Here is a 26,115-nt window from a genome sequence, read left to right on the forward strand (position 1 = left end):
CGTATTGATTTTACAATCCAGCAAGCAAATAAAGAACATATGTTTATGGTGTTGTGCCCAGTTTACTCTCGCTGTCACTTTACCTTCTCTATCCGTCTCTCTCTCTCTCTCTCTCTCTCTCTCTCTCTCTCTCTCTCTCTCTCTCTCTCTCTCTCACTCTCTCACACACACACACTCTCTCTCGCTCTTCTTCCTCTGCTTTTAGTCTGGCTTTTAAGCATCCCAGCTTTCAGCTATGCATATTTTTCAGCTTTGAGAACAAAGAATAGCTCTCTCTCACCAATGAAGACCATTCCAAGGTATGGTCTGCTATAGTACCGGTCCTTTATTGAATCTCCTCTACCCCCTTCTTCCTCCCATTGTATGTGTTATTCAACAAAATAAGGAAGGAATTAATGATTTGTTATTGGTTTCATGCCATTTAGCATTTGTGTTAGAGTTAATCAGGAATGATTCATTAAGTAATTGGTCGGATTCCAAGATTCCAAGACATCCAGGAACTAATCATTACATACTGGTTCATTAGTATGGTATCATTATCTACTACTTGATTCAGAGTTATTCAGGAACATTCATTAACTATCAGTTCATTCCTTAATCCGCCCCACTGTCTCTCTCTCGCTCTCTCACTCTCTCTCTTTCTTCCTCAGCTTTTAGTCTTTCTGTAAGCATCCCAGCTTTCAGCTATACATATTTTCAGCCATAAGAACAGTGAATAGCTCTCTCACTCAACAACGTCCATTTGCTGTTGTTTTATTATCTCTACCATGTGTTTTGTTACATGTGCGTGCGCATCTGTCCGCAGCTAATCTCATAAACTACCGGACCTATCAGCCTAAATTCTTTTTGTGCACAGTTATGAGTGTATGATGAAGAAACTCTCGTGGTTGCGGTGATTCAAAACCTTCAAAAAACATTCTTGCTATTGCCATTCCCTCTCTTCATTCATTCTCTAGCTCGCTCGACCAACACTGTTCTCCATCACAGCCCACTGAGTCAACCGTGCGCATGCGTGACTCAAATCTACGGTTGTGTCAGATTGGGCAGCAATAGTGTCAAAACCAAAACATGTATTCGGGTATGAGTCATGAAAGTAAATTAGAAGTCGATCGCATTTTGCAAGCTAGCAAATCATTCACTGCTGAACTCAGCACAGGAGAACCTGAAGAACACTGGATGAACCAAAAATAATTTGCCTTATTCACCTCACTGCTATGCGAAAATGCCATAGCCCCCAACTCTGCTACAAAAATACAATTTCAAGAGTAGGATTAATCACAGTCACAGCTGGAAATCGTCTCAGTAGCTACAATAAAACAGCTCCCATGGCTGAGCTGTTTTCTCACCATTGTTTTATGAATGAGAGTCAATCAGCAGAGCAGCTATTTACATTCATTCATTTTATATCATGAACACCACAACGGTTAAACACATTTGAAGTCTTTTAATAAGGGCTTTGAAATTATCACAGCCTGATCTCTGTCATTTCATGTCAGACTTGGTCGCTTTCATGCAAGGGTCCGTCTAGGGGGCTGTACATCCACAGACTGACAGGCAAAACGTTTTTATTAGGTAGATTTTTTAGCTTGAGCGCTGCATATTAAAACCTTTTTTGTTCCATATTTCCTGTTTAATCCACTGGGTGCTGCGCAAGTCTTATAATGGAAGTGAAAAAATGTTTTTTCTGTCCATGTGTGTGGAGCTAGTACACGGAGATAGTACGCCTGGTGGAGATCTGCACTCTAGTTCTGTTTCACGCTTGTCAAGTCTTGACATTAAAGTGCACCACGTGGTAGCTTTTGGCCAGCACATTTTCACGTTCTAATGAACTGTTTACTTGTTTTGCATTACCCACCACCCCCCCCCAAAAAAAAAAGAAATTGTGAAAAGCAAAATTCTTCACAAGCAGCGTTTTCCCATTGCAAGGACCTATTTATTTTTACACAAAATCTTTTGCAGTCCTGCGCAAAAGCCTTGGGATCTCACTAAAGCTCAGTCAATCTACTAACAGTCGGAAGAGCTGTTTTTCGACCGGAGCTGTTTATGAAGATAACAGTGATGGAGTCCTAAAGGCAAACAAGTTCTGTGTGACTCACCCTTGAGGCTTTGAAGTGCGGCCTATCCCTAAAGTGTGATAACTCAGCCGCTGCCATGTGCGCTGGATGAGAGTGAGACAGAATGGGAGGGGCGATGGGGGCACATTCTCGCACATCAGAACAGTGAGGACTTTATATGTGCGTACTACTGGGTTTATGGAGTTACATAACCATCCTTATCCTGTTTCCCTCCCTCTCTGTCTTCGCGCTCTCTCTCTTGCTCCCCTGTACTTCTTTCTAATCTCTTTCTCTTCCCCCACCTCTGCACTCTCCAATTCCCCCCTCCTTCTCTTAATATTCTATCCATCGCTAACTCATCATCTAGCCGATGGGATGCCGGGGTGTTGGCCCGCCCGGTACCCAGGTGTCTCTGGAAGAGCAGGCCTACCTGCTGCTGACAGAGCTGGAAAGGCAGACCATGGCCTACTACCTGCAGGAGTACCAGGAGGGACACATAGGAATGGAGCCCCTGACCATGGCTCTGTTTGAGCTCTTCAACACTCATGCCAAGGTATGATCTGCTATAGTAACAGTCCTTTATTGAATCTCTTCTACCTCCTTCTTCCTCCTATAGAAGGTTTAAAGGGATAAGTTACCGATTTTGGCGGCACGGTGGCACAGTGGTTAGCATGGTTGCCTCACAGCAAGAAGGTCCTGGGTTCGAGCCCCGGGGTAGTCAACCTTGGTGGGTCATCCCGGATCATCCTCTGTGTGGAGTTTGCATGTTCTCCCCGTGTCTGTGTGGGTTTCCTCCAGGGGCTCCGGTTTCCTCCCACAGTCCAAAGACATGCAAGTCAGGTGAATTGGCCATACTAAAAAAAAAATGTCCCTAGGAATGAATGGGTGTGAGTGTGTGTGTCGGCCCTGTGATGGCCTGGCGGCCTATCCAGGGTGTCTCCCTGCCTGCCGCACAATGAGTGCTGGAATAGGCTCCTGCATCCCCACAACCCTGAGCGCAGGATAAGCGGTTAAGATAATGGAGGGCTGGATGGAAGTCACCGATTTTAAACCTTATCTCTGTGTAGCTGCAACAAGGATAGCACATGAAAAGCACCTGCAGTTGTTCCTGATTGTTTCTGCATCTCTGGGGTGATAGTGAAACAGTTTTTTCTATCCCCCAAGTATCATGTCATCTGTTGGCGATGGAAAAACTACAACCTAGCAGAGTTTCTCATACACTAATATACTCTAAACACGCTGTTCAAAAAACCCATCCTCATTCTCTCGTTCAAGATACGTTTCCTATGGTGTGAATGAAATCCCACAACATTAGTGCAGAGGATTTTATAGACAACAATACAGAGGCTTATGTGCATGCATTCTGGTATGTGTAGGCACTGTGGGAAAGATTCTGAGTAAGACAACACCAATTTCTCTGTCCATTTAGTAGACAGCGAGGATTTTATTGCTTCAGTCGACTACATTACCTCTCAGTACTGATTACACATGCACAAAAACATTGGCAAAAATGTTCTTTGATTAAGAAGTTAGCCTGGAAATCTATATCCAAAATATCAGCATTCGTGGTGCTAGCAAAGATCAAGCACAGATCAAAGCTGCTAAAGGCTACAACTGGATAATTTAACAAAAATGGCGTGTCAAAACTCAGACAAAGTTTAGCATGTTCAAGCAAATTAATATAACACTGCAGTAAGATATTTCCACTAGGTAAGATAAATGTTTTAAAATCGTGACCAATAATCATACATAGTTCTTGATGAGTACATGAGTCTTGAAACAAAGTGATATTTCCTTGTGATTTTAAGACTGTCAGACTTGTTCAGATATACTGTTTCTGCAGTGTATGTTTTTCTAATTGTTGACAAATGCTATCTACTACTTCTACTACTACTACTACTACTACTACTACTACTTTCGGCTGCTCCCGTTAGGGGTCGCCACAGCAGATCATCCGTTTCCATTTCTTCCTGTCCTCTGCATCTTCCTCTGTCACACCAGCCACCTGCATGTCCTTCCCATGTATTCCCCATATATCCACAAATCCTTTCCATTTAGTCAATGCTACAGTTAGCTTCTATCCAGGGAGCCATAGGATCCCACTGTTTTAAAAACAAAACTGTTCAAAGTAGTTCACACAGTCATACTTTTGCCTTAATGTTACCATAATGCACCATTATGAACAATGTGGGGTGTCCAGTTAGTCCTGACATGACTAACTGGAATGAAGTAATGGAGATTTAGTAATGGAGTAATTTAGTTCTGACAGACGTGCATGTCAAGAAACCGCTGCATATATTTGCCGGGTACCACATACTTTATTGTCTTGACTTTCAAGGCAAAGCGACTGCTACGTATCTTGTCAGTAGCTGACATCTGTCTGCTTGCTGCATCAGAAGTAAATACAAGTGCATTGCATTGAAAAGATGAAAATAGCCCAAATTAAACTGAACAGTTTGCTGCCTTGCGAAGTCACCTCTGGAAAAAAAAGTTGAATGCTCTATTTTTTCATGATTATGGATTACGCTACTTAAGGCTGAGGTGACGTCTCTGTAGGCTGTATGTAATGTTTTTTTGAAAACAATGCGATCCTATATGGCTTCTTGGTTGGGAGTTAAGTGTTCCGTAGGGGCAATTTTGTCAATGATTGTTCTGTTCACAACAAAGACACACAATAGTCATGCTTTGCATGTATGACACTATGTGCTCTTGCTAGCTGAGTTATTTGTCTTCTTTTTCCTCTGTCAAGCTGTCCCTCCTGTCTGAGGTGAGGAGTCTGGTGGCTCCTCAGGATCTTGAGCTTTATGATGGGCTGGTGCTTCACCGCGAGAGGGAGGCTCACAAGGCTTGGCATGGATGTCTGGGAGTACTACATCCACATAGCCACTGCATCCACCAGACTACCACAGAACACACCAACCCTGCCAAGGTAGAAGCGTACAAGCCTTTTCTCTTTTTTTTTGTACCGTAAAATGTGTATAAGGAAGTCTATATTTGTATGCAGGGCCGGTTCTGCGGGGGTAGCACCGGGCCCAGGTCTGGAGGGGGGCCCAGAAAAAAAAAACCTTTCTGCGCTGATTCTGCTGTAAGTGCAGTGATTGTTAATTGTGTGTCTCAGCAGTGGAAAGAGGCCCTGTATGTTGCTCCTCCTGGCAGTTTCCCTATTGGCTGTTAATGATTTATTCTCAAAAATGTATCAAAAGTTGTGTCGTCATCCCCCTCGAGTTAGTATAGCCTATGGAGAAGACGTGAAATTCGGTTATACTAACCAAAAAAATGTCTGGAAACAAATCTGGTTGTAAGAAAAGAAAATTACACAAATGTAAGGTAGAAAATACAAAAAAAGAGGCAGAAAACGCAAAGAAGGTATACGGTGCTTGGCTTAACGTTCGGGCAGCAGAACACTTGGAGGATACTGTGGATAGCAATGAAGCTAGCACATCCACCACATATGCTAACTCAGCAGCAGAGGATACCGCAGCGGGCAGCGCGACCGTGGCGCTTGTGCTAGCACCTCCACCGCTATCGAGAATGCAAATGATCACCGAGAATCTGTCGAGGAAGAGGGAAGTCATGAAGGTGATGGGAAGCGTGAGTTTGACTTATTTGATCCTGCACAGTGGTCAGACAGCATGCATGATGATGACATCAGAACGGACATAGTCAGAAATAAACCACTGCAGGTGACCGAGTTTGATTTCCCTAAAACAGATGGCCGTCATTTCACACCAGCTAATTGCACCAGGACAGTCGGTGCCCTAAAAGTACCTCGGCCATAGCTAGTCTACTCAAAGTCTGCCAATGCCGTCTTCTGTTTCTGTTGTAAGTTGTTTGGAACTGACAAAGGGATCTTCACTACTGGTTTTTCAAACTGGGTCAAGTTATCGAGACTGACTGAACACGAGAATTATCGTTCTCATCTTGAGTCGAAAACTCTGGAATTCGCTTTGGTTACTGGTACGATGATTGACAGCCACCAGCTGGTAGCCTGTGCTCACCCCACACACAGCTGTGTGGTGTATGCGTGCGTGCGTAGGCCTAGGCTTTATGGGTGTTGGTGGTTGTCACGGTCGCGCATGTCTGTGTTTTTTTTTGGGGGGGGGGGGGCGGCGTGGTGAGCGATGGTTGCTCCCCGGCCCAGAATAGCATAGGACCGGCCCTGTTTGTATGCCCCCATAAACAAAAAAACAACAACTCCTCTTTGGTGAAATGTCCTGCAGTAAGCCCATTCATAATCACATTATCGTCAAGCTCTCAGTAGAGTAAAAAAACTAAATCATACAAACTAATTCGACTCTCTGTGCTGAGTGTTGTTGGTGATTGGATTAACAGGGATTGTGCTGTGCACCCTTCCAAGAATGAGAGATAGTTAGTAGTCGTCAATCAGTGGTGCTTAAATGTGCACGGACATATTTGTAATCATTTTAGACTTGTGGAATTGTGTCACTTCCAACAACACTAACATCTCTTTGGTGTCTGTTAGCAACACAAAGTAATAAATCTTTGCACTTTTTCACAGTCGCTGTCTGCAGACTGCAAAATACATATTGACATGGCTAACATCATGACAGAATAAAGAATACAAGATCAATGTTTGATATTTATTGTGCCACCAAGGTTCTAAATATACAAAGATTTTGTGTGTATGTTTGTGTGTGTGTGTGTGTGTGTGTGTGTGTGTGTGTGTAGGCACATATTTGCATGTGTGTGTATTTAGAGTGTGTGTCCTTGCATAAATTTTGTATTGTTTCCCCCATTCCATTCAGATGTAGTCAGAGCTCAGTACCAGTCTCCCTCCGTCCGATCCATGGGCTCCACTGAGGCGGGTTAGCCACTATGTATTATCGATGTCTCACTGTGGCCTTTGCTAATACACTGAGGCCTCATTCTGTCAGGTTGCAGCCAGCCTTTGATCCACTTTCCACAGTTGTCTGGCTATAAGGCGCCACACAGGAAAAGAAAAGATTATTTCTCTCTGGTACAATCTTTCAGCCCGCTGCCTGACAAAAACATTTCTATAGTTTGTTTCGAAACCAGCAGAAAAGTGTTGTGTCTCTTTGTGGTCTCTATAGCTTCTCGTTGTTCCTGGTAATGCCTTGTAGCACTCACACAGCAGGTGCCTGACTAATTGTCTGTGCTGACACATTAATTACCTTGGTTATGAAATTAGAGCTCCCCGGTAAATAGCTAACTGCGACTAATTGACAGTCACTTAGTTACGGCTCAGTAAGAGCAAATAAGATACATCGTAGCTACAGGATGTTCCACCATTATGCTGTCTCATAAAATAGATTGTTCTGTGCAAACTGGGCTGCAATGTATTAATCTAGAACAGGTAAAAGCTGTATTTAGCTTCAATGAAAATGCATTTAGCATGCCAAGAATTAGCAGTTAATTTGGGAAATGTGGAAACATGACCCTCTATGGTGATGGCGATGGGCATGGGCGCAAGTCCATGCATACTAGGATGGCATCCAGTGCTTTACCTGTGGCCCCGTCCATAGGCTTAGTGGTTGTGTCAGGTAGGGCATCTGACATAAAATGTTACCAAATCGGTATGCAGATTGACAAGAGCATACCGGATCAGTCAAGGCCCGGGTTAACAACGGCTGCCATCGGTGCTGTGCCCTCACAGGGTACCAATGGAAACTGTAAGATCCGCTGTGGTGACCCCTGACAAACAGGGAACAAGCCGAAAGAGAAAGAAGAAGAAGAAGAAGAAACATGGCCCTCTATGCCACAATTATAGGCAATTAATTAAAGTCGCTAAGTACATAACAAAGTACATCCATCCATTATCCAAACTGCTTATCCTACTTAGGGTCACAGGGACGCTGGAGCCTATCCCAGCAGTCATTGGGCAGCAGGTGGGGAGACACCTTGGACAGGCCACCAGTCCATCACAGAAAGTACATAACAACTTTCCCTGTTTTATTTTTCAGAATGACGATACAGTTGGTGCCAGGATAGAAAAAGTCCAAGATGAGAGTCCTCATGGCTCGGCAGATGCTGCATTGGTACGTTGCATAATCTGTTGTATCTATTTTATTATTGTTATTATTTCCAAATCTATTTAACAGGGGCCACGTAAAGCGAAAACAAACTTCTAACAAGTCTGGTGTATTGTAAGTGTAACCTGCACGACAGGGGAATGGGCCTATGCTTGCGCAGGGACAGTTTACAGTCTAATGTCTAAGTTCAGTGGAGATTGGTGTAGGTTTTTTTCTAGACCAGATTCTAGTACTCACCCCAAAGACAACACACACACTCGTGGGTATAGTTTACAATAAAAAAAACCAATTTATTTCAACAGTTCAAAGTAAAGTTATTTCAATATCAATACTAAATTAGATGTGTTATATATATATATATTTTACTCTATTATACTTTTTAAAAGTTCTTCCTAATATTCTATTTATTGTCTATATCTATCTATATTCTATTTTATACCCTTCTAATATATTACTTATGCAGCCATATTCTACACTAACAAATTAAAGAAAATAATCCAAAATAAAGTATGAGTGCACTCAAAGAAAATAATAAAGAAAAGAAAAGGGGGAATGATTCAGTCTTCCAATCTGTGCAAGGTGCAATGTCCAGATCCTACCACAATCACAGGGGCAAGTTAATGTAGAGGCGATGATGATGAATCCAAATCCAGGGCGATGATGGGGGCAATCCAAAGGGGGTATCCAAGGGTTCCAAACGGTGTAGCAAGGGGGGTTGTTCGGGGTACTAAAAAAACCAGTCTGCACAAAATTGTACAGATTCCTTATTAATTGCAATCTCTATCAAACAATTACAAACAAAATAAAAATACCCAAATCTAGAGTCAATTCTCAGAATTAAATCATTTCCTACATATAACTAATATGCGGCTGAATGACAACAGCCTATTGCTGTAAGAACAGTTAAAAACAATGTCATCGCAGCCAGGCTGCGGCACTATCAACGTGAATTCACGTCTAGCTGGCTGCTATGGGTTCCATGGATGCCATGTAGCCCGAGTTGGCTCGGTGGCTAGTGGCAACTGGAGCTTACAGTTTTTTTTAACAACAAGCATATTATTATATTAAAATGTCTAACATTCCTACATCAAATAAACCCTATGGACCGGGTGTCCTGACTGGTTTTAAAGCTCTGAATCATATGGGAACTGCTAAGGATCATAGATATACGTTTTAGCTGGGTTAGCTTAGCTTAGCAACCAATGGAAAATTGTCAGTCTTTAGATTTCAAGATTTTAAACTCTTATCTCACCAGGATTCCAGCAGCGTACAAAACACAAGAGAAAAGAGTCTTCCTTCTTCCTTCAACGGGAGATCATCTGTCTTTGGATAAAATCAAGATATCCTACGTAAATGGCTATGATTACATGGAACACAGAAAGCTGTTTACTTTTTAGCTTTGGCTAGCGGCTCACCAAGGAAGCTTCGTGGAAGGGATCTTTTTTGTCGTAGTTCAAATGTCCTGTAGCTCAAATATCCGTAGTTCAAATATCAATAATTCAGGTATCCATAGTCAAAGTTGTCCGTATTTCTAAATATCCGTATTTCTCTTCTCTATTGTCGACGGTTGTTTGCATGGTTTAAACTCTGTAGCTCGTGTGCCTCCTAGAGGCTACTCATGGAACTTACATACGTCACAGGGTACATGTAATCATGTGGGTTACATAAGCATATCTGGATGGCTGTTTTATCCCCCGCCCATGGGCAGGTGAACCGAAAAGTAGAGAAACTCATAAAAGGCGTGACACTCGCTCAGTTTTATTGTTCCGAAAATGACATTTCAGCCATGATGGCCTTCGTCAGATATAAATCAAGACACAGACATATGTAAGCAGGTGGCAGAAACATTTACACACTCAGCAACGGTCAGCAAACAGTTACACAAACGTACAAGACAGGTATATAAAGACATGGAAGAAATTTACAACATTACTGACTCTAATAAAAAGGGCTTATCGCACTTATCCTTATCGGCCAATAATTACTTCAACAATGTGTTGTTGGTATTGGGACAGATGTCAAAATGTCCAATATGTCGCATCGCATCGGAAAGACAGGTGGCCCAAAGCTTACAAAGAAATGTAGGGCCTTTTGATATGTACAACAAATATTTAATAATAGTCCATGGGCCAAGACCCAAAATATGACATACCAGTACCATCTGGGTGGGCAAATTCTAGTTGTGATTTTTTATACCTATACATCCCTAGTTTATGTTTTGATATGATAGACCACTCAGACTGGTAGCTTTTTAGTGGTTATCACCTCATGAAGTAAACCACCCCTGAAAGTAAGCTGCATTTTTGCCGCTGGTGCATATCCTGGTTTAGGCTCATAGTCAAGACACTTTTCAATGTTTTATAATATTGTGTTTGGTATGATTTTAAAGGGTGCTTTCTAAGCTTTCATTCAAGCCCACTGGTGAAGCTCTCTGATAAACATATAGGTCACTAGAGCTCTTCAAACCATCAAAAACACAATTTTTTCTACAATTTTCGCCTAAACTATACATTTTATTTAAGCCCTGTGGTATCAGGGAACATCAGAGACACAAAAGACGAAAACTGGAATACTCATGGCACTCCCAGGATTCAGGAAATGTATACCATACCCATACTCTTTCATTGTTAGATGTGATTTCAGGCCTATAATAAGAGGGATGACTTTGGCCAAAATCTCTCGGAGTCCTTATTCCATGCAGGCCTGACCAGACCAACTGAGTGGGTGAAGCCTTAGTTTACCTATACTTTTTTTTTAAGGGGTAAATATGAATAATTTTTTTAAAGTCTATTTTATAGACATTTGTAGACCTTCGATATTATAAACTTTCCATTGGAGCAGCTTTTCATAATTATTGGACATTTTATTTTGGACATTTTATTTTACCATACCTGTAGGAGATTTTGTTGTAGTTTTTGTTTTCACCAATATAATTTCTATATAAAATATGTAATTGACAGTAATTACACAGTATTAATAGTAGTACTATTAATAATAGCAATATAGTAGCTGTCTCCACTTTGTAATAAAACACAACACTTCTAAGGTTTTGTCAGATTCCATCTCTCTGCATAGCATGTGAGTCTAGTAGTGACTGATGATGACTGATGGGACCATCGGCTGTGACAGATGCCTTGCCCTTGTAAGTAATTTCACTCAACATTTGGAATAAGTTAATATGTTAAAAAAGAAACCAGAGCACTGTCTCAAGTGAATTAACTTTTCCCTATCCAAAAAACATTATCCCTAGCTAGCTAGATCTATTTACAGGTTAATGTTATGTTACCATGAGTCAGCAAACTGGATTAGCTAGCAAGCTAGCTAACTAGTTTAGCTAGTTCAACTAACTGCCTCTGGTGAATTAACTTATTCTGATACACTTATACTTGGGTAGCTAGCTATTAACTATATATGTAGCCGGGTGGTAAATCTGTTAAATATGTTAAAAGATTTTCCACTTAAATTTAGTATAGTTTAACTGTTAATATATGTAATTGTTACACTGTCAAGCCATGTAAAATGTCATTTGATGTATTTAAATTGTGAGGCAGATTGTGAGTGTATTTTTATAGTTTTGGTTGTCATTGCATGTTTTGACCAGTAAGTGGCAGTGGCGGACTTTTATCGTAACTCCGTGCAAGTTATCCAAGTGCATCTTGGGTATTCTTTCTTTTTTTTCTTGTGTGGAGCGCCTGAAGATTGCGGTGTGACAGTGCTCTGACTCCGTAGTAAGTAAGGGTAAATATCTTGTGAAATATACCTGTAACATTATTCCAAACAATATTGTATGTCGGTAATTTGACAAGATGGTTTGATTTAGACGCTACTGGAGTTGATGTTCGGTGATTTTGGGCGCGAGCCGTCGACCGCTGTTCGCCATTGCAGGCATGACAAGGTAATGTTGGCGTGAATAAAGCCACACCATGCCATTGTATTTGGGATGTAACGGTTTTATATGCATTTTAATTCTGTTTAAAGGTAACTGACAGAGTGAGAAGTTGCGCGATCTTCAGGAAGTTCCACATGTCTTTGTTAAACCCTGTTTAACGTACATAGTCCACTGCCGTATTTTGCACCGTATTTTGTATTTATTATTTCCCTTTTTAAAATCTTTTCTGTTAAACTTGCCACATCTGTGAACATTTATGAGCTGTTTGCTCGAAAGACACAGGAATGTATGCACTCAGTAAAACGATCTGCATTCGAAGGTTCAAACAATAAAATTAAAGCTACAAGAACCCCGGAAGTAATTGTGTCCTGTGTGGTATCTAATTCCACGGGCTACATAATTTTGGTACCAGGAGTGGGGTGTAGCTAAAACATTTTTTTTAAATTGGCAACAGAGTGGCTTATTTTTACTTAAAAAAAAAATACGGCAGTGGTGAAGATTGCTGGTGACGTCCGTTGGTGTTGAGTCTGAAGCCATCCTGCTGTGGAGGTGGTGACCAGCGAGAGACGACGTGAGGGGCTCTACGAGGTTCTGGTGCTTCCTGTGTCACACGACTCAGCCGTACCAGCGCAGAGGACTCCAGCGCTAACTTCAGCTATAAAGACCAAGATTCAGCAAGGCTCCAAGTTAAAGACTGTCCTTGTAGTATCCTTGAACCAGGTTTTGAACTAAATATCCTCATTTATACTGGACTGAGTAAAGATTAATATATCATTATGTCTAGTGATTCTGGTGATGAAGGGAGTTCACGTAATGATAATGGCCACACCTCAGGTGGCATAACGGGTATAGGTGAAGGTGCTACAAAAGAAATGCAGACCACCATGCAAGAGCTCGCCAGACTGCGAGATGAGCTCACCAGGTTAAATGGTGAAGCAAGGGCTCAGAGAGCAAGTGATAACAGTGCACCCACACGTTCATACATCTACGTTCCAAGAGAACGCCAGATCCAAGCATTTAGAGAGGAGTGTGGTACAGACAGGAGATCTGTCGAAGAGTTTATTGAAGAGGTTGAAAGGGTTTTAAGATACAGAGAGCAAACAACAGAAGAACAATGTGACTATATACTATCTCTATTGCGTGGCCCTGCATTGGAAGAGGTGCGACTATGCATGAGGGGTCAGTCAGTGGGGCCCAGTGATTTATACTCTTACCTGAGCAATGCATTTGGGGAAAAGCGCAGTCCCACACAGCTTTTGCAGACCTTTTACAACCATAACCAAACTGATGGAGAAGACCTCCGTGACTACTCCCATGCACTATCCCAGATTTTGAGCTCTGTAGTGAAACAGTCCACAGATGTAATACCTAATGAGAAAACTGTGCTCAGAGACCGGTTTATTGAGGGTTTAAGAGAAGCAGCACTCAGGCGTGAACTCAGGAAAATGGTTAGGGACAAACCAGAGAGCAGTCTTCTAGATGTGAGGAACGAGGCCCTCCTGTGGGAGATGGAGGACAGCAGGTCTCATCGTCCCAGGGTCATAAAGAGCAACCAAGTTACATCAGAGGTTCCGGAAACCCAGTGCTCTATTATTAAAACAAACAATGACCAAGGTATTGCATTAAATGATGTTCGGAGAGCAGTAGCCATCAGGAAAAACAGCTAGCAGAGTTAGGCAAAACACTTGCTGATCTAGCCTTTGCTGTAGGTGAACTGAGTAAGCGCAGCACTCAACAGACATTCCTAGAGCCCAAGCCACGACCTAGACCCCAGCCAAAGTTCACAACAGATGGTCAGCCTATCTGTTTCAAGTGTAGAGGCATAGGTCACATTGCAAGAAAATGCTCACAGGCCAGAGGGGGTCAAGGGAACGCAACACCTAGTTCTTATGTAGTGCAGGAAAACTCGCACCCTCAGTTGTCATGAGCCACACAACTCGAGGGGAGGAAGCTGGCTCACCAAAAGAGACTCCAGACAGAAGCAGGATCTTAGAGCGTGCAGTCGGAGAATGTAAAACTGTTGAGGTGAAACTACGAGGTGTTAGTGTCCTGCTTACTTGACACTGGTAGCCAGGTCAGTACAATTTCTGAGAGTTTTTTCAGGGAACACCTGTCAGTGAAAGGCGAAGACATTCACCCGGCATTTGAGTGGTTAAAGGTCACTGCAGCTAATGGATTAGACATACCCTATATGGGCTATGTGGAGCTTGATGTAGAAGCCATGGGTCTGACTATCCCAGAGCGAGGTTTTCTGATAGTTAAAGATTCTGAACACTCTTCCTCTGTTCCAGGTCTAATAGGGATGAACATTGTCAAAAAATGCAGAGAGCTAGTACACACTGAGTTTGACACCACACTGCAGGAGAGGTTTGACTCAAACTGGAGAGAGGCTTTTAATCATCTTCATGCAGTACATGCAACAGACAGACTCTCTTTCGCTAGGGTAGCTGGTAAGGATGTAGTCCATATACCTGCTTCATCTGCTGCTACAGTTATGGCTAGGGGACTCAGGACCGTGAGTGAGGATGGTTATTTTTTGTTGCTGGAGTCTGTGGGTGTCCCCGTTCCTGGAGGTTTGGTTGTTGTGCCTACTTTGGTTTCATCGGGCAATCACATTTTTCCAGTCCGAGTCATGAACATGTCTGATGAAGATATCTGGCTAGGGCCACGGACTAGGCTAGGGGTTTTGACTCAGGTAGACTGTGTGAAAAGTGATGAGCTTTGTGAGGTACAGTTCCAGAGAATCTCAGCAGACACTGAACAAGTGAGTATCAGTGAACACCCCGAAACACCGACAGATGTGCAGGAAATTCTCGGCAAGCTCAATTTTTGTGGTAGCCCAGAACAGCAAGCACAGCTGACTTTGTTACTGGAGAAGTACTCTTTTGTGTTTGCAACAGAAGATGAAGATCTAGGCCACACTGACAAAGTACAACATGAGATCCATCTGACAGATGACATACCTGTAACACAGCCATACAGACGAATCCCACCCACACAGTACAGTGAAGTCAGGGAACATATTGGCAAGCTGCTTAAAAAAGGGGTCATTCAAGAAAGCTCTAGTGCTTATGCTTCGCCCATAGTACTAGTGAGAAAGGCACATGGTAGTCTGAGGCTATGTGTTGATTACAGGAAACTCAACTCAAAGACAAGACGTGATGCATTCCCGCTCCCGAGAATTGATGAGAGTTTTGATGCGCTGAGAGGGGCAAAGTTCTTTTCGACCATAGATCTGGCGAGCGGATACCACCAGGTAGCTATGCATGAGAGAGATCGGACTAAGACTGCATTTACTACACCGTTTGGTCTGTATGAGTACGTGAGAATGCCTTTTGGTGTTTGTAACGGTCCAGCTACATTTCAGAGACTTATGCAAGTTACTATGAATGATCTCATTTTTCAGATACTCCTGGTCTACCTAGATGACATCTTGGTTTTTTCAGAGACATTTGAGCAGCATTTGGAGAGACTTGAGACTGTGTTTAAGAGACTGGCAGAGACGGGCCTTAAGGTGAAGTTGCAGAAGTGTGCTTTTCTACAACAGTCAGTTAAGTTTTTGGGTCATCAGGTGTCAGCAGAAGGTATAGGAACTGACCCCTCCAAGGTCTCTGCTGTTAAGAACTGGAAGGTCCCAACCACTGCCAAAGAGCTGCAGTCGTTCTTGGGTTTCTGTAGTTACTACAGGAGATTCATTCGAGGCTTCTCACAGATTGCCGGGCCACTGCATGACCTAGTCAACAAATGTTCAGGTGTGAAAAAAACAGGGAAAGTAGGTCACCAGTTTAGTAATATGTGGACACCAGAGTGTGACTCTTCCTTTGAGCAGTTAAAGGAAAAACTTACCTCTGCTCCCATTTTGGGTTTTGCCGATTTCACACAACCATTTGTAGTTGAGACAGATGCTAGTCAGCATGGATTAGGCGCTGTATTGTGTCAGCAGCAAGGTGACACCAGACGTGTCCTAGCATATGCTAGCCGCAGACTACGCCAGGCTGAGAAGAATGACCGAAATTATAGTAGCATGAAGTTGGAGTTGCTTGCCTTAAAATGGGCAGTTGCTGAAAAATTCAGGGGTTACTTGCTTGGTTCAAAGTTTGTTGTCCTGACTGATAACAATCCCCTCTGCCACCTCAAGACAGCCAAGTTAGGTGCTATAGAGCAGAGGTGGGTAGCGCAACTGTCTGTTTTTGATTTCGAGGTTAAGTACCGTCCTGGTTGCAGTAATGCCGCCGCAGATGCTCTCTCTAGGCAGGAGTTTGCAGGGGAGCCTGAAACAGACCCTGACTCGGATTTTGACGACTGTATCACTGTGTGTAACCTGATTGAGCGAGGAACAGTTCTGGATCCTGGTCTTGTCTCTAGAGGTCTGGAGTGTTACAAAGTGAGACAGATCCGTGCTGGGGAGTCGAGGTCTGGTGAGACAGGTACTAAACAGGGCAACACCCCCACACTGCCAGGTTATACCAGAGAGGAGCTGGTAGGTTTTCAGGCCGGTGACCCCACCCTAAAAGAGTTTAGGGCATTTTGGGATCGGGGGAGGAGGCCATGTCCCAGAGAGAGAGCAGCCCTGTCTAGTCAAGTGAAAAGATTGTTGAAACAATGGAGATGCATACAACAACGAGAAGGGTTGTTGTACAGGGTTATCACAGACCCACGTCATGGAGAAGTGTGGCAGTTACTCGTGCCTAGTTGTTTGAGGGACCAAGTTCTAGAAAATGTACATAACAACATGGGACATCAGGGCATAGAGTGCACTGTAAACTTGCTAAGAGGGAGGTGTTTTTGGGTAGGGCTATGCGAGGATGTGGAAAGCTGGGTTAAAAACTGCGAGCGGTGCATTTTGACCAAGATGCCTCAGCCAAAAATCCATGCTCCAGTTCAGGCATTCCTGGCCTCCCGACCTCTAGAAGTGGTGGCTGTTGATTTTACAGTGTTGGAGGCAGCTTCAGATGGCCGTGAAAATGTCCTTGTTGTGACCGATGTGTTTACAAAGTTCACACAAGCGTATGCTACCAAAGACCAGAAGGCTGACACTACAGCTAAAGTTTTGCTCAGGGAGTGGTTCATGAAATATGGGGTCCCAGAGAAACTGCACTCAGACCAAGGTCGAAATTTCGAGAGTGAAATTATAGCAGAGCTGTGCAAACTCTATGGGGTTAAAAAGACACGGACAACTCCCTACAGGCCACAGGGAAACGGTCAGTGTGAAAGATACAATCGCACACTCCATGACTTGTTAAGGACACTCCCACCAGAGAAAAAAAAGCGTTGGCCAGAGCATCTGTCTGAAGTAGTATATGCCTATAATGTCACTCGTCATTCCACCACAGGGTACTCGCGTTATTATTTGCTTTTCGGGGTACAGCCACATCTCCCAGTAGATGCTTTATTAGGGCGTGAGTGTGTGTCAGACAGGAAACAGGATTGGTTGTCTGTTCATCAGGAGAGACTCCGACAGGCACATGAGAGAGCCAGAGAGTACTCAGAGCAGAAGGCAGCTGAGATCTCACTGCAAAATGAGAAGGTGTATTGTCCTCCTGTGGACATTGGTCAGTTGGTTTTCCTACGTCACAGACCCCCAGGTAGACATAAGATTCAGGACACATGGACCTCAACAGTCTACAAGGTAGTTGACATCCAGGGTACCACTCACACTGTTGAACCTTTTGAGGGAGGTCCCATTAAAAGAGTTCATAGGTCAGAGTTGCGACCTTGTGCGAAACCAGTTCCCAAACCAAGAACTAGAACTAGGTTACAGACCACTACACAGCCTGTAGCTGAGGATGAGCCTGAGTCACCTGAGGCTGATTTTGTTATTGTTGAGGAAGTCATCCCTCGCCGGCTTGTGCAAGTACCTAACCTGCCTCTTGCAGCAGAAAGTGTTAGTTTACCTGTGACAGCACCCACAGATGAGAGTGACGGTGAAGGACCTGAGGAAGGTTATTCAGATATGAGAAATTGTGGCACAGAAACAGAATGTGTTAATGATGTGCATCCAAACGTTAGCGACAGTGACTTGCCCATTATTGAAAACAGGGACAGGCCCGCACTAACAGAGGATGCTGGTGGAGCAGGACGTAGAACCTATGCACCTAAACCTGCCATTAGGAAAAGCAAGCGGGAAATGGCTGGATCTCATTCAAACCCATTTCATCTGCCAAAGTCAGCCTGTAATGCAGTCTCAGTCAGCACAGACATGGTCTCTAAGGTTTTGACAAGCCTGGGTGCTGCTCTCTTTGAAAAGGCCTTGCAGGGAGTATTTGAGTCAGTTCATGTTTCGTAGTCACCGAGGACGTTGACTATATTTGCAGGGGAGTATGTAGCCGGGTGGTAAATCTGTTAAATATGTTAAAAGATTTTCCACTTAAATTTAGTGTAGTTTAACTGTTAATATATGTAATTGTTACACTGTCAAGACATGTAAAATGTCATTTGATGTATTTAAATTGTGAGGCAGATTGTGAGTGTATTTTTATAGTTTTGGTTGTCATTGCATGTTTTGACCAGTAAGTGGCAGTGGCGGACTTTTATTGTAACTCCGTGCAAGTTATCCAAGTGCATCTTGGGTATTCTTTCTTTTTTTCTTGTGTGGAGCGCCTGAAGATTGCGGTGTGACAGTGCTCTGACTCCGTAGTAAGTAAGGGTAAATATCTTGTGAAATATACCTGTAACATTATTCCAAACAATATTGTATGTCGGTAATTTGACAAGATGGTTTGATTTAGACGCTACTGGAGTTGATGTTCGGTGATTTTGGGCGCGAGCCGTCGACCGCTGTTCGCCATTGCAGGCATGACAAGGTAATGTTGGCGTGAATAAAGCCACACCATGCCATTGTATTTGGGATGTAACGGTTTTATATGCATTTTAATTCTGTTTAAAGGTAACTGACAGAGTGAGAAGTTGCGCGATCTTCAGGAAGTTCCACATGTCTTTGTTAAACCCTGTTTAACGTACATAGTCCACTGCCGTATTTTGCACCGTATTTTGTATTTATTATTTCCCTTTTTGAAATCTTTTCTGTTAAACTTGCCACATCTGTGAACATTTATGAGCTGTTTGCTCGAAAGACACAGGAATGTATGCACTCAGTAAAACGATCTGCATTCGAAGGTTCAAACAATAAAATTAAAGCTACAAGAACCCCGGAAGTAATTGTGTCCTGTGTGGAATCTAATTCCACGGGCTACATATAGCTGGCTATGTTCATCTTGAGTCAGGAGAGAAGGAGAGAAGTATCAGCCCCAAAGCAGTGATGCTGCCCATCTATAATTCTGGACAAAGAATTGGGCCACCAATCACCCCATGTCTAGATGCTGGCACTACCACACAGATCCAGACTGCAAAAGAAAAAAAATCTTGTCTAGGTGCTTGCTCGAATGTCTGCCCCAGAAGCTCAGACAGTGAGCAGCTGGACTGGATTTAACATCCAGGTCCGCAATGATGTCACAGTGATAAAGGATACTGTGAGCTACCTGCCAACAATAAATGCTCCTGCTACAGAGTTGTCTACGGTGTACAAAATACTTAACCAGACAGTAGCCATCATGGAATCCCTGCAGTTAAAGACAATTGTCTGTGTGTTTGACCAAGCACTCTACGCCAAAGCAACAGGAATCGTGTGGAAACATGACAAGTTCAACAACATTGTTATCAGGATGGGTGTGTTCCACACCATTTGCAATCTTCTTTCCATTCTGGGGAAACGTTTTAAAGATGCGGGGTTGAGGGACCTCTGTGTGGAATCTGGTGTCATTGCTGAGGGGTCAGTAGCTGGTGTGATGGAAGGCAGAAAGTACAACAGAGCTGTCAGGCTACACAAGCTTGTTTACGAAGCACTGATGCGGCTTGCCTGGAAAGGCTTTCTTCAGTGGCTTAAAGACCAACATCCAACAGAGGTTTGCCACCTTGAAGAAGCCCTGAGAAGCATCGACAACTTCCATTGTGACATCCGTCAGGCAACACTCCAACAACTTCTTGAGAATGTTTCAATCAACCGCACCATGGAACTGTTCCAGGTCTACCTAGACTCCCTCCAGTCCCAGCATGGTCCTTCAGCCTTTTGGATGTCATACCTTGATATGACAGAGATTATGTTGGGCCTGATTCGAGCTTCCAGAGAAGGCAATTGGATGTTGCATCTTGCATGCATCCGAGAGATGATCCCTTGGTGTTTTGCTTATGACACGCTCAACTACGCTCGCTACCTGTCCTACTACTATGCCAAGATGACGCAACTGCCTGTGGAACACCCTGAAGTGCATGTCCAGCTTCTCTGTCCAAATTGGCAGCCAAAATCCTTTTGGGTGAATTCCTGTTGATCAGACCATCGAGGAGACAGTACACAAGGACACGCAAACACCTGGAGGAACAAAAGGCTTCATCCTCAAGTTTGGAGTTGTCTCCAAGTACTTCTTAATATCAGAGTACCTCAGTGCCTACCTGAGGCAACTGATTGAGATGGTGGGTCGAGGCGATTCTCAGCTCAATCACCCGGACTTACAACTGCCCCGGATCAAAAGCGATGAGGTTGATGTACAGTACATTGTTGATATCCTGGAAAACTGCTGGGTGAATCCGCTGAGTCCAGACCTATATAAGTTTGTCAGCTTGTCAAGTGCCACTGTTGCCCCGCCAGATGTGGCCAACGACCTGCTTGAGGCCCGAAAGATAGGAGAGGAAGCATATCAAGCCTTCAAACATGAACGTCTTGAGACAACACCACCAATTACACAGTTCCATGACAAGATGGAAAAAAGAAGCTGAAAACATTCTCAGAGATTCAAAAGAAACCACACAGCAAAGGGCAAGCCAAGGTAGTAGTTCTTAAGGCAGATAGGAATCTGTTTGGCCACATGGTTCTGGTGGCCCAGAGTTGAGAGCTACATATCAGCGATGTGTTAGCTCATCCCCTGGGACCACTGCCATGGGCCCTAGCTAATGGGTATGGATCTCTCCACAAGACTAACAAGGTGGCTCTCGCCAGAGAGTTGGAAAAGAGTGTTGCCCCAGCAGAAGTCATTCCAGAACCATCAACAACTATCATCGATGGAATGAGCTTGGTGCAAAAGATGAAAGGGAATGACAAGACATTTGCACAGCTGGTAGAATCAATACTAGCTAGGGTCCTACATGAAGGTGCCAAGAGTGAATGCATTGACGTGGTCTTTTATGTTTACAAGGACATGTCAATCAAAAATGCAGAAAGGGTGAACAGAGGTGCAGACTTGGGGATCAAGTTTAGGAGTATTGTTTCCGGCCATAACATCCAGCAGTGGAGAAAACTACTCTGCAGTGCTGCCAGCAAAGCCAGCCTAATCAAGTTCTTGGTTGAAGAATGGAAAGCATCCAAGCACAGACAAAAGCTAAAAGACAAGACCTTGTATGTTACCTGTGAAGAGGTCTGCTTCAAAAATCAGCAAGAACAAGTGGGAGGAAGTAACACAGCTCAAATCCTCTCAGGAGGAGGCTGACACCCGCATGATATTGCATGCTCATCACGCAGCAGAGTCTGGCTACAAGGCTGTGATCATCACAGCTGATGACACAGATGTTCTGGTGCTGACTCTAGGTTTGAGTAAGACATCCCATGCCAAGTATACCAAAAATGTGGCACACAGAGCCGGACAAGGTTCCTGGACATCACCAAACTCTGCCAATCACTTGGTGATAGTGTTGCTGGTGCCTTGATTGGTATGCATGCATTCACCGGCTGCGACACTGTTAGCGCATTTGCAGGACGTGGGAAAGTGAGCACCCTGAAACAGATGAAGTCAGACAGGACATACCAAGAAGCCTTCCTTGAACTTGGCCGTGTTTGGGATGTGTCTGATGAGCTCTTCAAGAAACTGCAGGAAATCACGTGCCACATGTATGTACCCTCCACACACACTACAGATGTCAACGTGCTTCGGTACCAACGTTTCTGCATCAAACGTGGGGAGGTAGAGTCTAGTCAGTTTCCACCATGCAAGGATTGCCTATCAATGCATTCTCTTCGTGCCAACTATCAGGCTGCAATCTGGAAACGCTCTCTTCAAGCCCAGCCATCTGTACCAAGCCCCAAGGACCATGGATGGACCACAGACGATGAGGGGCAGCTTGAGATCCAGTGGATGAGTGGTTCTCCAGCACCAGATGCTGTCTTGCAGCTGATGTCCTGCAAGTGTGTGAGGTCGTGCCAACTACCAGAGTGCACATGCCTCAACAACGGCCTGAAGCGCACAAACCTGTGTAAATTACAAACTTGTTCCAACCAACGTAGTGAGGAAGAGCCTGTTGCACAGCTGACGGACTCAGATGTGGATGACATTGATGTTGATGATGTTGAACTGTAGTCACAGATGGCATGGTGTCTCAGGAAGGGTAGATTACATTGTATTAATATTGTTCTGAAATACTGGACACGTTTTGAATGAAGTTGTTCATATACGTACATCTTAACAAATTAAACTACTTGTGACAAACTTTACCTGGCATACTTCCCTCACATACCTGTGGGGGAAAAAATAGTCATATATTGTACTTACCTACCTTTCTTACCTTTTATAGCCTGCCTGTGAAAACAACATAGTTATACACTTACCTACCTTACTTACCTTTTATAGCCTACCTGTGGAAACAACATGGTTATATACTTACCTACCTTACTTACCTTTTATAGCCTACCTGTGGAAACAACATGGTTATACACTTACCTACCTTTCTTACCTTTTATAGCCTACCTGTGGAAACAACATGGTTATACACTTACCTACCTTTCTTACCTTTTATAGCCTACCTGTGGAAACAACATGGTTATACACTTACCTACCTTTCTTACCTTTTATAGCCTACCTGTGGAAACAACATGGTTATACACTTACCTACCTTTCTTACCTTTTATAGCCTACCTGTGGAAACAACTTGGTTGTAAACTTACCTACCTTACTTACCTGCTATAGGTGTGGCCAAAAATGTTCATACATTTACACTTACTTGGCAAGGCATACTTAAAGAGCTATGGGAACACAATTTTACATTTACCTAACAAACCTATGACGACAACTTGAGAAATTTCGGCCAGAGTCATTCCTCTTATTTTAGGCCTGAAATCACATCTAACAATGAAATAGTATGGGTATAGTATACATTTCCTAAATCCTTGGAGTCCTGTGAGTATTCCAGTTTTTGTCTTTTGCATCTCTGATGTTCCCTGATACCACAGGGCTTAAATAAAATTTATAGTTTAGGCGAAAATTGTAGAAAAATTTGTGTTTTTGATGGTTTGAAGAACTCCAGTGACCTATATGTTTGTCAGAGAGCTTCAACAGTGGGCTTGAATAAAAGCTTAGAAAGCACCCTTTAAAATCATACCAAACACAATATTATAAAACATTGAAAAGTGTCTTGACCATGAGCCTAAACCAGGATATGCACCTGCGGCAAAAATGCAGTTTACTTTAGGGGGTGGTTTAGGGGGTGGTTTACTTACTGAGGTGATAACCACTACAAAGCTACCAGTCTGAGAGGTCTATCATATCAAAACATAAACTAGGGATGTATAGGTATAAAAAAATCACAACTAGAATTTGCCCACCCAGATAGTACCAATATCCGGTCTGGCCCATGGACTACAATAAACGTTGTATCCAGATGAACTGATTCAACCTTCTTTGATTTTCTTACCTGGATTACTGAACATGCATCAAGACACTTTACAACAAATAGTTTGCACTTGAGACGACAGTGCGATAGGCACATTTTACAGAGACGCTTTAAGTATCGAATCTGGTGGAGAACAAATGTGAGAGTAAAGATGTCTGAAAATGTCACATCACAGTAAATGGTACATGTTTTCTCCATTTAAGATGAAGTAATTTGTGTTCATTTCCTTCAGTGACTACAGACACTTGGAAATGGTGTAGCATTTAGTAATAAATCGGGACTGTTAGTAATAAAGCAGTGTTTTATAAACGTCTGCATATGCACTAAACATCACAGCTACAGTATGATAATAGATAAACTACACCGGTGGAAGCCAAAACACATGGTGGTATTGCAATAAAACCAAAAATATTGGTATCGGGCAAAATTACCATGGAAATGATTGGTTATTAGATATCTGCAGTAAATTCAATACTGTGCACCCTCAGAATTTACCATGCCACATGATCATGAATAAAATGTAGCAAATGCCATGCAAAGGAAGGATTAACTTTGTTTGTTCATAGGAGGAAGTGCAGTTTTCAGTTGAATCTCCGCCGCCCTTCACACCACCTCCTCCCCACGGTCCGAGTCGAGCTTCCAGGGAGAGGGAGCTCACCAGGCGGCCTTCTTCTAGGTTTGCCAAGCCCAGTACCAGCCTGGTCTTCACCGGACCCACCAGGCTGCACCAGGACTGCCTCTACAAGTCCCTCAAATCTCTCCCCACAAGCCAGCAATCCGCCTCCATCTGCCGCACCTGTGCTGACATGGGCCACCATGCCTCCCTGAACTCCCTCCATCATGTCTGCCACAGCTCCCAGCAACCCTCCACCTTGGAACACCACCCTCATCTCTACACCCACCAACACCATCCTCACCAACACCCCACCCACCAGAACCGCCCCAGCTCGGGACACCACACCTGCCCCGGCTTCCTGCACCGCTGGGAGCTGTCTGGCCCGCCCAAACCAGAGGCATCCATCAAGTTCTCCTCCAGATCTTTCTCCTATGAAAAGCCTTCTGTCTCAGCTAAGTCGGCACCCACTTCCAAGACCGTGTCTCCGAGGCTGTCTCCACATCCGTCCCCTCACCCCTCACCTTGCCCCTCCCCCTGTCCCTCCCTCATTATGTCCGCTCCTCCTCCCTGTAGTCCTGAGCCTCCCTGCTCCCCTTCATTAAACCAGAACGCTCACATGGCAAACATGAACAGGCTGTCTGCAGACTCAAGACCGCAGACCCAACAAAGAGGTGTGTGTGTATGTGTTTGAAAGTGAGTGGATGTGGGATTTTCATTATACATATATATATATATATATATATATATATAGTGTGTATATATATGTAGTATGTATACATTTGTGTACATGAATGCACGTATGTCTATGTGCATGTGTATGGATGTTGATGTGGATGTGGATGTGTATATATGTGATACATTATGCTATGTACAATGTGCGATGTGCCCCATGTGAGTGAGTCTGTGTTTGTTACACACATCCTCATCTGTGTGCGTGCAACACATTTCAGACTGCTGACAAGTATGTCGCCATGTTACTGGCAGTATGTATGTAAGCTAGTGCATCAGTCTCTGCATGTGTTTTGGTTGCCAGGCATGGTATGCCGTGACAAAAAAAACAAATTAGATTGGCTATTGACAGAACACCATCATGCATTCTATATTTGCATAATAACAGCATGGTGTGTTGTCCAGGAGCCACTCTGTCCCAGCTGTCAGACAGCGGACAGACTCTGAGTGAGGACAGCGGGGTGGACATAGCCGAGGCGGGGGGTCTGAGCAAGGATGGCAGCCCTCGACCTAGCAAGAGCCAGCAGGGCCATATGGAGCCCCCAGGGGCCCATACAAATACCCTACCGGCCGTGGGTCAGGTGAGGCCTGCAGCATTCAAGTTCTTGGTTATAATGTTAACAAATATCCTTCACCTAAGTTATTAACCATACTATTAGTTGTAAAACTTACTAGCATAAAAAATGTGAAAAAAAATCTTTAAATGTTGTAAATACCTTAACCTTCCAGCACAACTGAATTTGTTCTCAAAGTATTCTTAGATTAGAATCATAATGTCGACTGAATGTCAGTATTCATCTTTAGAAACAAAGGTTAAACTAGCGCATCTTGAAAAATCTTTGAATAAAAGAGATTCGCTGAGCACTAACGTAGTCCTCGGCGAGAAAACATCCGTACGTGTGTCTAATGAAGAAACTGATAAAAGTAACAATCTGCAATGGAGTATTAAGACACCATTGTTTTAGAATATGCCCAGTTTTTCTTGTTTAATGGTCAGTTTGTGTTTCATTGCAAAATAATTTTCTCCTCCTGGGTTAGTGCATGCTTCTTCTTTTTTTTTAGTTTGTTTCTTTTACTGAGGACAAACGAGAACAAAAGCCTATTTCCTTACCATACAACCCCTCCATAATGGTGTTGTATTGATAGTCTAACTGAAATACCAGATAA

The 26,115-nt window shown here is 43.4% G+C and overlaps 1 protein-coding gene across 1 annotated transcript in view; it reads left to right on the forward strand.

Annotated features, from left to right (window-relative positions):
* Positions 1–26,115, forward strand: part of LOC130112235 (whirlin-like) — a 127,086-nt gene that overhangs the window by 98,116 nt on the left and 2,855 nt on the right. Inside the window, exons 6-10 of the mRNA XM_056279513.1 lie at positions 2,422–2,607; positions 4,804–4,983; positions 7,997–8,071; positions 24,170–24,890; positions 25,357–25,529. Coding sequence (XP_056135488.1) covers positions 2,422–2,607; positions 4,804–4,983; positions 7,997–8,071; positions 24,170–24,890; positions 25,357–25,529 — 1,335 coding nt within the window. The remainder of the gene's footprint in view (positions 1–2,421; positions 2,608–4,803; positions 4,984–7,996; positions 8,072–24,169; positions 24,891–25,356; positions 25,530–26,115) is intronic.

The sequence above is a fragment of the Lampris incognitus genome, chromosome 1 (genome assembly GCF_029633865.1).
Source record: "Lampris incognitus isolate fLamInc1 chromosome 1, fLamInc1.hap2, whole genome shotgun sequence".
Lineage (NCBI taxonomy): Eukaryota > Metazoa > Chordata > Actinopteri > Lampriformes > Lampridae > Lampris > Lampris incognitus.